This window comes from Sander vitreus, chromosome 4 (genome assembly GCF_031162955.1).
Source record: "Sander vitreus isolate 19-12246 chromosome 4, sanVit1, whole genome shotgun sequence".
In the NCBI taxonomy this organism is placed as follows: domain Eukaryota; kingdom Metazoa; phylum Chordata; class Actinopteri; order Perciformes; family Percidae; genus Sander; species Sander vitreus.
In genome coordinates this window covers 11,662,349-11,676,994 of record NC_135858.1, presented here as the reverse complement: position 1 = coordinate 11,676,994, position 14,646 = coordinate 11,662,349, and the positions used below count along the sequence as shown (strand labels likewise).

The 14,646-nt window shown below is 38.6% G+C and overlaps 2 protein-coding genes across 2 annotated transcripts; one reads left to right on the top strand and one right to left on the bottom strand.

The window, feature by feature from the left end:
- Window positions 1-337: 337 nt before the first annotated feature.
- On the top strand, window positions 338-8,256 carry nelfcd (negative elongation factor complex member C/D). Its single transcript, XM_078248251.1, has 15 exons — window positions 338-543; window positions 1,719-1,825; window positions 2,022-2,131; window positions 2,280-2,389; window positions 2,533-2,640; window positions 2,995-3,147; window positions 3,800-3,930; window positions 4,045-4,210; window positions 4,294-4,428; window positions 4,701-4,840; window positions 6,137-6,251; window positions 6,347-6,442; window positions 6,538-6,678; window positions 7,553-7,682; window positions 7,919-8,256. Exons 1-15 carry the CDS (start codon window positions 484-486, stop codon window positions 7,951-7,953), a joined length of 1,737 nt encoding a protein of 578 aa, XP_078104377.1. The 5' UTR covers window positions 338-483; the 3' UTR covers window positions 7,954-8,256.
- A 361-nt stretch (window positions 8,257-8,617) lies between these two features.
- ctsz (cathepsin Z) lies at window positions 8,618-12,728 on the bottom strand. Its single transcript, XM_078248253.1, has 6 exons — window positions 12,512-12,728; window positions 11,355-11,518; window positions 10,987-11,166; window positions 10,745-10,895; window positions 10,037-10,199; window positions 8,618-9,459 (listed from the first exon to the last, which is right to left on the bottom strand). Exons 1-6 carry the CDS (start codon window positions 12,634-12,636, stop codon window positions 9,334-9,336), a joined length of 909 nt encoding a protein of 302 aa, XP_078104379.1. The 5' UTR covers window positions 12,637-12,728; the 3' UTR covers window positions 8,618-9,333.
- Between the last annotated feature and the right edge of the window lie 1,918 nt (window positions 12,729-14,646).

Genomic DNA, 14,646 nt, shown 5'->3' with positions numbered 1-14,646 from the left:
TTGAATATATTCAAGTTGTCTCTTGACGTTAATTCTTAATTTGGTGCATATCTCTGCAAAATGCTCAAATATGCACAACAAATAGACTCAATTTTTGCTCACACGCTCAGTTTGAATTTTGGTAATGTATGCAAACACAAAAGGAAGGAACCATCATGTTTGGGATTTTTGAATTCCATATAACCCTTGACATCTTTTATTTTCCAGTACAGTAGCTGTAAATGTAATTATCATCGGTCTGTTTATCACGCCTGCAGTTCCTGACAGACAATACTCAGGGAATAATACCACCAGCGATTAAAGTGGGGGGCGTGGCCTGCCGTTCACCGACTCGCCATTTCCTTCCTGTTGTTGTTAGCTTGCTAGCTAAACAGGCTAGCTGCTTCCAGCATCATCATCATTCGGAAAACAAAGTCACGTCAAGATTTAAAACGTACAGCAGGGTTATTGTAGCTAGTTCAACGCTACTTCTCTCCCGTCATCATGGACGAGGAATATTACAGCGGCGGTGGAGACTGGGAAGGCACGGGGGAGGGTCCCATGGTGAGATGACGACTTGTTGCTGTGCAGAGTGCACAGTTAGTTTAGCTAGCTAGCTAAGCAGCATTATCTTAGCTGCAGCTAGCTACACAAGCTGCTGGTTTGTTGTGACAACGCTGCATTAACGGTCAGCTAACAGAGAGACAGATGTGTCCACACAGCTGCACTGATAAGATGTTCCGCATGGATTGAACTCGCAGCAGCTCAGCGGCTCCGTTAGCCAGCTACAGACTAACTAACGTTACAGCGAGTGGACATGGAAGTTAACTGTTACTCAGCTCACTTGAATATACCATTTAACCATTTTCTTTTATTTCTGTCACCGCATTTTATTTTTGTAATTATTGCCCGTACCATTAAATGGCAGTAGGTTGTTTAGATAAACCTTTGAAGGTCTTTCTTCCAGCAGAAGAATAATCAGTTGCTCGATAACACATAGCTATATTTATTAGCTAACCCATTTGTGCTCAAAGACGTTCGTGTCTAGATCTCTAGTTTAAAATTTGCGAAAACTCTCGCGAGATTCGCTACACGACGACCTCTCCTAACCTTAACCATCTCGCGAGACATTCACAAATAATAGGTTACCATCCCTTACCATTTTAATACATCCATAGGCAGTGACTACATCCATGGACACAACCTCTAAAAACTAGTATGACAAGCAAAAATGCCACAACATTTGTTCTGATTGGTCTAAAGTCTTATGATAGTATGATAAGAAAAACAATTTTTTCAGCTACACTGTTTGACCGATTTTGAAAAGAACACTTCCACCAAAGGAAATATATTATTATTATTATTATTACTACTATTATTATTATTGTTGTTATTATTATTCACTCACACATGCATTCAACGAGGAAAGACCGGAAGAAGGAACCCATATGGAAAGTCTCTTTTACCTCCCTGTTGAACTGGCTCTCATTTACATTTTATTGTGCTTTAAATCTGATGATGCTCAGTCAGTCACATATATCCGATAGTGTCATGAAAATGTTGTTCATTGTGTTTGTTCTCTTCTATGGCACTACTCAATCCTCCTCTGCCCTCTCAATGTTGGTGTCACTCTATAAATGTTACTGTATGCAAAAGAGAGAAAGAGAATAGAGATTTAACAAAGACAGGAGAGTAGTTTGCAGAAGCATAAACACATGTATCAATGTTCCTTTGTGGAGGATTATGTGGAAGGGGAAAATGATGGGAAAATCCAGGAAGATTGTCTTCAGAAATTCTCCAGCAGGGATTACATCATGGAGCCTGCCATCTTCAACACCCTAAAAACGTAAGCACCTGTTTTCTCATACAAGCACAATATTATCACCATTCATCCCAATTCAAAGCAACATTTCTAAGTAAGAACGAGACAACAAAATAACTGCACACTGCACAGGAAGGCTAGTGTTTTGACCAATGCAAGAGCACACATGAATCCTAAAGACCCACTGAGAATGTAATCATAGAAACCATGTTTTTTTCAGGTATTTCCAATCAGGTGGCTCCCCAGAACACGTCATCCAGCTTCTCTCTGAAAACTACTCTGCTGTGGCTCAGACAGTTAATTTGCTGGCAGAGTGGCTCATCCAGATGGGTAGGTAGCAGACTACAAGATCCTGCAATGTTTTCTGGACTAGCAGGCTGTGGCAAAAACAACAACCTTCCCCTTCCTCCTCCGACTTTTACCTTGTGCCTCATTGACGACCGTTCATTAATCTGTAATTTCTTTATTTTGTCTACAGGTGTAGAGCCTGCTCAGGTCCAAGAGCGAGTAGAAAATCACCTCAAGAGTCTCCTGATAAAACACTTTGACCCCCAAAAAGCTGATTCAATTTTCACTGTCGAGGGAGAGGTGAGATTTCTGAACACTTGGTTGTATTTTACAAATCCAAATGAACACAAATCCTGGACATCTTGTGCAAAAAGATTTAGTTGCCATGGTTACATGTAAGTGAAGCTATTATGAACCAAACCAATACAGTCTTGTGTTTTCAGACTCCTGCTTGGCTCGAACAGATGATAGCACACACTACGTGGAGAGATCTTTTCTATAAGCTGGCAGAGGCTCACCCAGACTGTCTGATGCTCAACTTCACTGTGAAGGTACAGTGGTGGTGGTGGTAGTAGCAGTACTGGTAGTAGTAAAGCAGTTCCTGGTCCAGAAGTTTAGGAAATGTAATAATGCTTTAGAGTGGAGGCCTTCAATTTGAAGTATTTAAGTCACCAACATGTGCTGTTAAAGTAAGAGTAAAGAGAAGAAAAAAATAGATGTTGGTAATTATTTTTGACATTTTACAGCCTAAACAATAACTGATGAATTTATAAATCAAAATAAAAGTTCAATACAAATGAAAGATTAATACGTAGAACTGGCAATGCCTCTTTTAAGTTATATGAAGTTGAGCAGTTTTGCCTCAAAAGATGAACATATATTTTGTGTGTGTGTGTTTTTTTTAGCTCATTTCAGACGCAGGTTATCAGGGTGAGATCACCAGTGTGTCCACAGCATGTCAGCAGCTGGAAGTTTTCTCCCGGGTGTTGAGGACATCTTTGGCCACGCTGCTGGATGGAGGAGAAGAAAATCTGGAGAAGAACCTGCCAGAATTTGCTGTGAGCCTGTTAGCTTCTATGTTTCATTAACCACGGTGCTATGAAATTAAGTACCATCTCCATTTACCAATTATTTTTTAGAGTCCTGCTTCTGTTACTTTACAGTGAGTAAACTAGTTTTTTTAATCTGGTTTCATGTTTTCAAATATTCATATTAATATATCCTTTTATATTGTACCTTGCAGTTCTTTAAATACACAATTGACATTTTAAAACCCTGATTGTAGTGCTAAAACGGTTAATATTTAATCAGCTATTTTGATAATGAATTGTTTTCATTTATTTATCAAGCAAAACTGACAAACATTCACTGACTCCCACTCTTCAAATCTGAGGATTTACTATTTTTCTATCATTGTAAATTGAATATCTATGAATTTTGGACTGTTGGTCCGTCAAACAAAACCAGCAAGAAGTCATCTAGAAACTGTGATGTTCTTCACTCTTCTTAATACATTTTATAGTCTAAAGGATTATTTGTTTCCATAGATTATTTACCTCCTTGCCTTATGAAGTGAGAGTTTAGTCCAGAATAAAAATAACAAGCTGTGTTATATTAACAACACATTGTGTAAAGGTCAGTCAGTACATGTGGTGCTCTTCTGTTCCTCTGTTTGCTGCATGCTGAGGTGTTCCCTCCTCCCTTGTATAGAAGATGGTGTGTCATGGCGAGCACACCTACCTCTTTGCCCAGGCGATGATGTCCATCCTGTCTCAGGAGGAACAGGGCGGTTCAGCTGTTCGTAGGATCGGCCAGGAGGTGCAGAAGTCAGCACATGAGAGGTGACTCATGCGTGTCTCTTTTTCATCAGAATCTCGCCATGACATGCCCTGTACAACAAGGAATCCATTCAAATCGGCACGATGTTAATTCTGTGGTTGTGGTTTATATCACAGAGGTCACGATGCCAGTCAGATAACCCTCGCGCTCGGCACAGCAGCCGCCTACCCTCGAGCCTGCCAGGCGCTGGGTGCCATGTTGTCTAAAGGAGCCCTGAATCCTGCAGATATCACAGTTCTCTTTAAGATGTTCAGCAGCATGGACCCGCCTCCTGTGGAGCTGGTAAAGACGAAGCATCTTTGAGCCTGTTTCTATCAACTACATGCTTGTTAAGGTGCTGAAATATTAATCTTTCTCGTCTTTAGATCAGAGTGCCTGCCTTTCTGGACCTGTTCATGCAGTCACTGTTTAAGCCCGGATCAAAGATTAACCAAGACCATAAACACAAATACATCCACATCTTGGCCTATGCTGCCAGTGTGGTTGAAACGTGGAAAAAGGTACACAAAACGGGGATGAATTTGCTGATGTATTTGGGTGTTAGTAACGAGTTTAGAGTAGTTTGTTGTTAGTTCAACTAAATTCCATTAATGGCAGTTTTCAGTTATCGTTTGATTTGGATTAACTGGCTAAGCTAGTTAGTTGTAAACTACTTATTGCCTTACAGAATTCCCATGCTCTTGTGTTGCCTTTATACCCGCTGGGTTCACCTTCACAGCTGCTTCCTAACTCTCCTTTGAAACATTACACTTTTCTTTCTGTTCAACTTCAGAACAAGCGAGTCAACATCAACAAAGATGAGCTGAAGTCGACCTCCAAGGCCATAGAGACTGTGCACAACTTGTGCTGCAATGAGAACAAAGGAGCCACAGAGCTGGTGGCTGAACTCGGCACTTTGTACCAGTGCATCCGGTGAGTAGACGACCAAGATCTCATTCCTCAAAAGCCTGCAACTTGTTATTTATTTATTTATTTATTTGTTATTGATTTGAGTTTAACAGACACACCAACAACAGAAAAAAAGTATATGTACTGTACACACACACACACACATATATATATATATATATATATATATATATATATACACACACACACACACACAAAAAACATACAACAGAAAAAATCCCACCCAAAACGAACAGCAGACGCTGCATTGTCTTCAAACTAAGTTCAAAGTATGGGGGAAAAAAAAAGATATATATATCCAGTATATACTGGATACTACTCCAGTAGTGTGTGTGTGTATATATATATATATATATATATATATATATATATATATATATATATATATATATATATATATATATATATTTTACAGATTACACCAAACACAGTGAAGTCAGAGTCTCTGCAGGAAGGAATGCAGTGGTCTCCAAAATCGAAATTATGATTGAGGTCATAAGTCAGTTTCTCCAAAGGGAGAAGAGACGATATCTGTGACAACCACATTCCGACCGTTGGGACTTGCGGGGCAGACCACCTCAGCAAAATACATTTTTTAGCTAGAAATAAAAGAATTATCAACAGATATTTGGTGTCCGTGTCAAAAAGATTTTCCAAAATATTTGGTTTAACAGATAAAATGATGAGGATAATGCAAACTGTTTACCGATAACCTCCCATACCACAGAATGAACCTCTTTCACAACTTGTTATTTTAAGGGAGGGGGGTGTTCTATCTATTTGATGAGAAGCAGGTTTATACTGGTCACTGTGTTGAAGGTTGTAAAAGGCAAAACATGTATTAATGCAATTAAATTGGAACGTCAATACTGGGGTAAATAAATTATTAAATTGAAGTTTACATTGAAGCTCTAACCAGTTATACTGACCAGGAAATACAAGTTTGATCTAACTTTAATACTTCCATATCCAGGAGGATAATAGAGTGAAGACTTTTGTGATGATCATCCAGATTGTTGACATTGTCATTGACTATGGTCACTCATTGCTAGGGTCTGGCTGGGTATCATTTAAACATTTCAGATATTTTCTCAAAAAAGGAAGACTATGGATTCAGTGACAGCTTTTGGCACTTCATATATATGGTTTTCAATACCTATTTGTATGGACCCTTTTTAGTTGTATTCAAGAAGAATTGAGGTTCGATAGCCCGCCCTTCTCACGCTTGACTGATGTGTGTGTGTGTGTGTGTGTGTGTGTGTGTGTGTGTGTGTGTGTGTGTGTGTGTGTGTGTTTCAGGTTTCCAGTAGTTTCTATGGGGGTTTTGAAATGGGTGGACTGGACAGTGTCTGAGCCGCGGTACTTCCAGCTGCAGACAGACCACACCCCGGTACATTTAGCTTTACTGGATGAGGTAATACTCTTACTAGCAGATGAAACTTAACATTTTCATTTATTGTATTGTTGTTGTTATTGTTAAATTCAAACATGGATGCGTACTCCACACAGATCTGTACGTGTCACCAGCTGCTGCACCCGCAGGTCCTCCAGCTGCTCATCAAGCTTTTTGAGACGGAGCACTCTCAGCTGGACGTCATGGAGCAGGTCTGTTTGTGATACTCTGATTCTTCTTATTTCAGTATGTTGTAACTGTGCAACCTCTTAGCTGACTGTGTGTTGGCTTTATTCCCCCCCCTCAGCTAGAGTTGAAGAAGACTCTGCTGGACCGAATGGTTCATCTGCTGAGCCGTGGCTACGTCCTGCCTGTAGTTGGTTACATTCGCAAGTGTCTGGAGAAACTCAACACAGACATCTCCCTCATTAGATATTTTGTGACTGAGGTAAAAGCTGCTTCTGATCTCGATTAGTGGTAAAGAGAGAAAACGTGGGAAAGGAAGTGACCTCTGGTTTACTTTGAGTATTTTCCGCCATCACGGAAGTTCCAGGGGGTCTTAAACTATGTTTTATACATTTAAGGCACTAAAATGTTTTGATTTCAGGAGATACATTACCCACCCCTACCATGAATAATATATTGAGTGTATACATTTGAGAAAAATTAACTTAAAAACATCCTAACGTTAGCGAGCATTTAGCAGCTAAAGACTCTTTATATATTTTCTTCCGGAGACCAAAAACTGCTGGAAACAAAAGTGAATATTGGACTTAAATTAATCAGGTGGCCACAAACAACTCCAAATAAATGATAATAATGTGAATAAGCCAATACATTCGCCATATCAACTTAAAAGGAACGTAGATACGACAATGTAGATACGCTGCTCCCAAGTGGCCAAAAAAAGTAATTGCAGATTTAATGTGATCATAATTGAAAACGGGCCCGTTTTACTGTGGTTAATATCGATTACATAAACGGACCTTTAACGCCATCAGAAAACATTTGTTGTGTTTTGAAACAAACCTTAGAACAACCCAATTAAACTTGAATATTTGTCTTTAAATTTGTCAGTCCCTGCCCTGTCACTGCAAGCATCTCATGCTTATACATCCCTTAGTACATTTATGTGGATTTTTTTTATTTAGTATATTTTCTTTTATTGTCCATATTATTCATGTGGATTTGTTATTTTATCATCCTGTTTATGATGTATGTGTATGTTGTGTGTGATGTCTTTAAGCTACTGGGATCTTGAATTTCCCCTTGGGGATCAATAAAGTATCTATCTATCTATCTATCTATCTATCTATCTATAGGTGCTGGATGTGATCGCGCCTCCCTACACATCTGACTTTGTTCAGCTCTTCCTGCCCATCCTCGAGAACGACAGCATCGCCGGAACGATCCGCACAGAGGGAGAACATGACCCTGTTGCAGAGTTCATTGGTAAGTGACGTGCTAACATTTCTAAGTCCATACACTCAGTAGAATTTGCAGTATCCTGATGAAGTCAGTGCTTCCATGTTCAACAAACAAGAGCTTTGCAAGTACTCCAAAAATAAGTAGTTTTCATGCATGAAAAGTGAAACTAGAACGCAAAATAACATTTACAGGTGTGTGTTTAAATTTGTAAACTTCCTCTTGAAGCACAAGACTGTAGGTAATTTCCCCCTGTTTTTCAGCTCATTGCAAGTCAAACTTCATCATGATAAACTGATGCCGAGAGGACACTGAAAATGTTCTCGGAAGACCTGACCTGATCTGTTCTCTCCCTGCTTGATGTTGAAGCACATAGCTTGGATACGGACTGTTCAGTTTGACCAAGTGAACGATTCGTTTCTATTGAAGCAACAAAAAGACAAATGTCATTGAGCTGTACAGTAATAGGACAGTAAAAAAGACAGACTGGTTTGAAGGAGAAGCCTCTGAAGATCCAGCTCAGCATTTTCTTTTTCACCTGTATATTTTCTATATTTTATGTTGATTCAAGCCGTTTTAAAAATAAACACTTACATATGAACTTTCTTGCATTTGTTTAATCAAATCAACAATTATCAAAATCATGTCAGTTTGTAAACAGGTTTAAAAACTATTTCCCCATTATGGATGAAGACTTCATACATTATGGGAACAGATGAAGTCTCTTGATATTCATTTTCTCTTTCAAGTGCAGACAGTTTAAATTAACATCTATCTTATCTGATGTCAGTGACATTGATAAAGATCTAAAACCCCACAGAATGTACAGATCGGCATCAGACGTGTTTTCTGCATAGCACAGAGCTATTTAGTTGAATTTTGACAGCATCGCAAACCGTTGACACGTTTGATGCCTACAGACGAAGTGATCGATACTTAAAGGACAGATTTCGCGTGGAGCATCACTTTTAGGTGGTGTGTTTATTGGCACAGTTTAAAACAACAAAATTGCAATTTTTCCAGAATTTCTGATGTGTACATTGCCAAGTGTAAAAAAGAAAAAGAAAAAAAAATACAATTACATAAATCTGTTGACTGCCAGTGCATGTAAGGCACACTTTAAAGTAGATTTTAGTTTCAATTTTTCTATCAGGGTGTAGTGTAATGTTGTCAATACATTACCACCACACACTAAAAACATTCAGTGTCGCAGCATTTCAGGACAAATTGTAAGCACTGTGTTCTTTGGCTGAGTCAGTCTGCATGGAAAAATCTAAAACTATGAAAGCTGTCAATGTCCTCTTGATAATGTAAACTGAAGAATTTGTTGCATCTTTTCAGTGTGTTGATAATGGCGATTCAGCATGCAATGCTTGAAATTTGCAGAAATGAGTTGTACTCGTGTTTCACTCCTCCCACTCAATTTATATGTTAAACAGCCTTTTCACTGTGGTAAAAATCAGATACTCCGCAATGATTCAAGCAGGTCTGATATCCAGCTGGAAGACCTTGGGACTGAGAGTTGGACACCCTGATTTAAAAGTGTAAAAAACAGATCTCTAAGAAAAATCTGAACTTATTCCCATTTCAATATTTTACAAATAAAAAGTTTCCCTTTGCCCAACACAGGAAGACATAAGTGGATGTACAGTGACGACACTGTGGGTGCTGGTCTCCTCTACAGGTAGGCTTTGGGGACAACTGGGTCTCCGTACATGCAGTCCTCCTCCAACGCCAGGTTGTATTTGCTTCCACTTCCCCCCTTGTAAGCACTGGTCACGATCCTGAGCCAGCCCTTCTCACCCTGTGGAGGGGGGGGGGATAAATCATTAATTATTTTGATTATCGTAATCATTTTTCAAGCCAAACATTCCCTAGTTCCAGCTTTTCAATTGTGACGATTTGCTGGTTTTCTTTGTCTTATGTGATAGTAAGTTAAATAACTTTGGCTTTTGGACTGTTGGTTAAACAACAAGCAATTTGAAGACGCCACTTTTGACTTAGGGAAATTGTGATTGGCATTCTTCATAATTTTCTGACATTTTATAAACACCAATCAGAATTATGTCAGATAATTGAATGCTACGACAGGGTCGCTTATGTTGCCACTCTCAGTCAAATCTAATTAAACCACACATCCACACAGTCCTGTTGAAGCAGAGTATCTAACTTTTTGTCCGTTAATCTCTCTCTCCAAGGTAGAGTAATATCTAGGATATTTTTTCTTGAATTTTTAGCGTGCTTTTTAGTGACATTTTTGTAAAACAGAATGAAAATGACTCGTACGCCTCGCTGCAAGTCGTCTGTCAGAAAGCAGACCGTAGATCTGACAACCGTTCCTACTTTGACTGTGTGATTTTCGTTGTTTGTGAAAGACTTACCCATGGCTCTCCCCAGGAGTTGCGTACAATCCAGTATTCAACACCGTCCTCCACTCCCCATCCTGCCACTGACACAATGTGGTTGATGAAAGCCTCCTCCTGATATTCAGAGTAGAGACCTCCGGTGTAGGCATCCAGCGTGTCTGTGGCCATAATCCCACAGCTAAAGAAGAAAAAAACAAAAAAAACACCACATATTACTTCCATTGGGTGAAAGTGAAACAATGACAGAAATCCGATAGTGTAGAGCTGCTCTGGAATAATGACGTGGATATACAAAACTAGGGCTGCACAATGTTAGGAAAATATCTAATTGCGATGATTTTGACTGATATTGTGATTGTGACATGATTCACGATATTGGAGGGAATGATCATTTTTGTATCATCATTTTCATTAAAGGGTGAAGTGTGTTTTTTTTTTTTTTTTTTTTCGAGGATCTGTACCAAACAAAGATTTTTTTCTTTAGTCTGTAGGATAGGATTTGTAGGCCGGGACATCTCTATAACACCACAATACTTTATTTTAGAATGGTTTGACACATGTTTTGCCTTTAACAAATATTGCGCCCCCCTTCAATTTGGATATTGCACTAGTTCATATTGCGATTTTGATAAAATTGTGATTAATTGTGCAGCCCTATACAAAACTCCAATGTTCCGCAGCAGTTAAAAAAATAAGTAACAGAGCAAGTTGTCTACTGCAAACCTGATTGGCCCTTTAGCATAGATCTCTGCCATCATCTTCTCCCTCCCGCTGACAGCTCCATAATCGTCCACTTTCCACAGGGTGTAGTTCTTCACAATATTGCACACTCCAAAGGTGGTGCAGGTGCCACATTCATTGAAGGGTTTGCACTCTTTAGAGAGGGACACAGAACAGGTTACAGCTCAGACTCAGACATGGTAAGTGTTGTAACCATTACTTTGTGCACACTGAAGGACACTTACTCTGGTCTTTAGCCTGGTAGTTGTTGCACGTCTCATCTGGGATCCCGTGTTTGTTAGCGTATTCCCAAACGCCAGAGTGATCGCCTCCATGGCAACTTCCGGCATCGCCACAGTCGATCACATTCTGGACAGAGAGATAGGCAGATGGCCACGCTCCATTCCGCTTAATGTTGATACGATCTGGTGAGTGAGCAAACACAGACCAGTTCCTGGTAATCACTTCTGTTGAAAGGGGAAGTGGAACTCCCATTCTCTATTAAAATGTGTCTGAACAGTCATGTGAGGACCTGCTGTTCTACACTGCCACCAAACCACAATGATTCAGCATGTTTTAAAGTCCCCGATAGGAAAGCTATAATGGTTCATACCTGCCATGGCGCTGGTGCTGCCATGGGCCCAGCAGGAGCCACAGTACTGGGGAATGTGCTGGTTGCGGGTCGTGCTCACAAAGTTGGTGCCATTAATGTTCCTCCAGTCCCATGATTTGGGCAGTTCAGAAATATTTAAATACTCATGAGGACGAGGAGCGGTCCTGTGGACAGACAGGTGATTAGATACATTAGTTCTGCAGGCTGCAAAAATACCTTTGTTCTGGAATCATCAAAATATTGGCATTTAGGCTTTAAAAAAGGACGTAAACAGTTCAATTATCAAAATAGGTGCAGATACATTTTCTGTCAACCCACTAATCAATAAATGGGTAGATAGATTTTTATTGATTAACACTTGACTTCAAGGTATCTACATAAGAGTGACATTGACACTGTCATGACACATGAATGAAGATTAATTTATCTTGAAAACTTTAAATAATGTAAAGGAACTTTATATTCTTAACCATATGACATACTCTATGTACAGCACTAAAGGCTTTAAACAATATTTACATAATGCTGGGAGGTAAACTGCACGCAAAAAACTAAATCTAAATGTGAAATATTGTGATGTTTATCTTTTTAAGATGTCTATAGTTTTTTTAATGAGTCTTTCAGGGTTGATAGCTGAGCTGTAACTTCCTCAACCTGTGACTCACTAAACCTCGTGAATTCTAGATAGTGATGACAAGGACATTTTGAAACCTAAAAACCTAAATATTTCTGTTTAGTTTAGTTTTGTTTTACTGCAAGTCTGTACTAGTTTCTGTACTCGGAAAACAAGACTGGCATTAAACCGAAAACTCCCTACTTGATACTTTCTGACTGTTTTGTGTTTGTTTTCCCTACACCCAAGTTAGCTATATTGTAACGTTATGACATACTGTTATATAAAGGCATATTCGTCACATTTGAGTGTAAATGTAACTTGCCTTGGAGACATACACAGACAAGGCTGTGTCCGAAGTTATTTACTCATTCACTAATACTCAGTAAAGCGATTTCGGACACAGCCAGTTAACAACATTATCTCAGCAAGAAGCTAACTAACGGCTGTGTGTAGCTAACGTTAGATAACAAAGTTTTTTTTCCCGCATATTTTTCCCCGATTCTTTGTAATTATTAATATCAGAAAGATTTGTTGAACTTACTGCAGTCCAAAGTCGTTTCTCCTCGGTGTGCGGACATAGCACGGCTGCTTCTGGTTGAAAAACACTCCGGCGCTCACACCGGACAGCAGGACTGAAAACAGAACAACTGAAACTATCCCAGCCATCTTTAACACACCGAGCAGACTCAGGAGGCTGGTGGCGTTAGCAGGGACAGCCGAAAAACTGACGTTTGTCTGCGGGTAAACAGTGTTGATAAACCGGTGCTGAGACTACAGTCATATGACCAATACGTCACATCACGTTATCTTAATACATCCATGACATCACAGCCCACATGTTTTACAAGGGAGTCACAAGACTTTAATCTCAATACTTCTAAAAGATTTCAAATTAATAGAGGGGTCAGGCAGGGGTGCCCTTCTTATTTATTTTGGTCACCGAATTATTGTCGAATCTCAATATTTGGTAAGGAGTTAAAAATTCCCCAACTTTTTAAAAGACAAGAACCAGTTATGTAACTATATTCGCTTGATAGACCAATTTTCCAAGGCTTCAGGTTTAAGATTGAATATGTCCAAATGTGAAATCTTATCTCTACATGGTTGTGATGATTGTGTAATTGGAAATATCCCAATTAAGGAATCTGTTAAGTATCTAGGCATATTTATAACTAGAAATCTTATTGCTTGACAACATCTACATTTTTCAAGTAGACTAAAGAAAACAAAAAATATTTTTAATTTTGGGCAGAGTTCTCCTCTCTAAAGCAGAGGGCCTATCTCGTTTTGTGTATCCATCTTTATCCTTATTTGTAAAAGATTCAACAACCACTGAAGTAAATCGAATTTTTCTGAATTTTATTTGGAAAAATAAGTCACACAGACTAAAGAAAAACGTACTTTCCAGTAGTAAAGCAGAAGGAGGTCTTGAAGTCCTAGATTTCAGTGACACTGTGAACACCTTTAAAGTTAATTGGTTAAAAAGATGTTTTAAAAACCCTGAGTCAATTTGGTATTTTATCCCAAATTACATTTTTAACAAAACTGGAGGTCTTTCCTTTATTTTAAAATGTAATTTTCTGCCAAATAAATTGCCAATTAAATTATCAAAATTCCATCAACAAGCCCTTTTAGCTTGGAAGCTAGCCTTTGTCCACAATTTTTCACCACACAAGACTTTCCTCTGGAACAATTGTAACATAGTCATTAGGAACAAATCCTTATTTTTTTCCGAATTGGTTCCAAAGAGATTTAAATCACATTCTTAATCTTTTCGATGAATCTGGTGATATGCTATCCTGTGAACAGTTTATGAATGTACACAGTTTTCCAATTCCTTTCAGAGAATTTAATTCTTTAACTCGTACAATCCCAAATGGTTTAATTCTACTTATAAAAAATTGCTTAACCTATGATGCACACGTTATATCACTGCCTTTACTATCATTGGATGGAATTGAAGTAACGCACACAAAGTGTAATAATAAGCATATTCGCCAAATCTTTCAGAGAAAGAATGCAGTTGTGCCAAGGGGCAAGTTTGTGTGGAGATCCAACATTGAGAAGATGAATTGGAGAAAGGCTTGGCTTCTACCGTATAAGTACTGTGTTTCTAACAAAGCTAAGGAAGTACACCTCAACATTTTACATAACATGTACCCTACTAATCACCTTGTTGCTAGATTTACCGACATTGACTCTTCCTGTACATTTTGTAAACAGAATATTGAAACAATATCTCACCTTTTTTTGGATTGTGAAATTTCCAAAAGATTTTGGACAGATTTGGAGTCTTACTTTTTTGAACCCACCAACTTTATCTACTCCTTTAATCTTAAAGATAGCATCTGTTTCTACGATAATTCAGGTAATGGTGCTCTTGAATATCTAATTCATTTTGTTATTCTGTATGCCAAATTCTATATTCACAAGCAGAAATTTTCTAACTCATCTCCTAATTTTGTACCTTTTCTCATAGAATTTAAATCTCTACTGAAGTCACTTAGATCGTTGGATAACAAAAAAAAGTATCAAAATTGTGGAAATTGTAGAGCTTTTTTTCCCTGAAACCTGGATTATTTTCTGAAATATTGTGATTTCATTCTTGTAATAGCCTGTTATCACATTATTTTTCTCAAAATATCACAACTCCTCCAAATCTCAGAGAGCACAGAT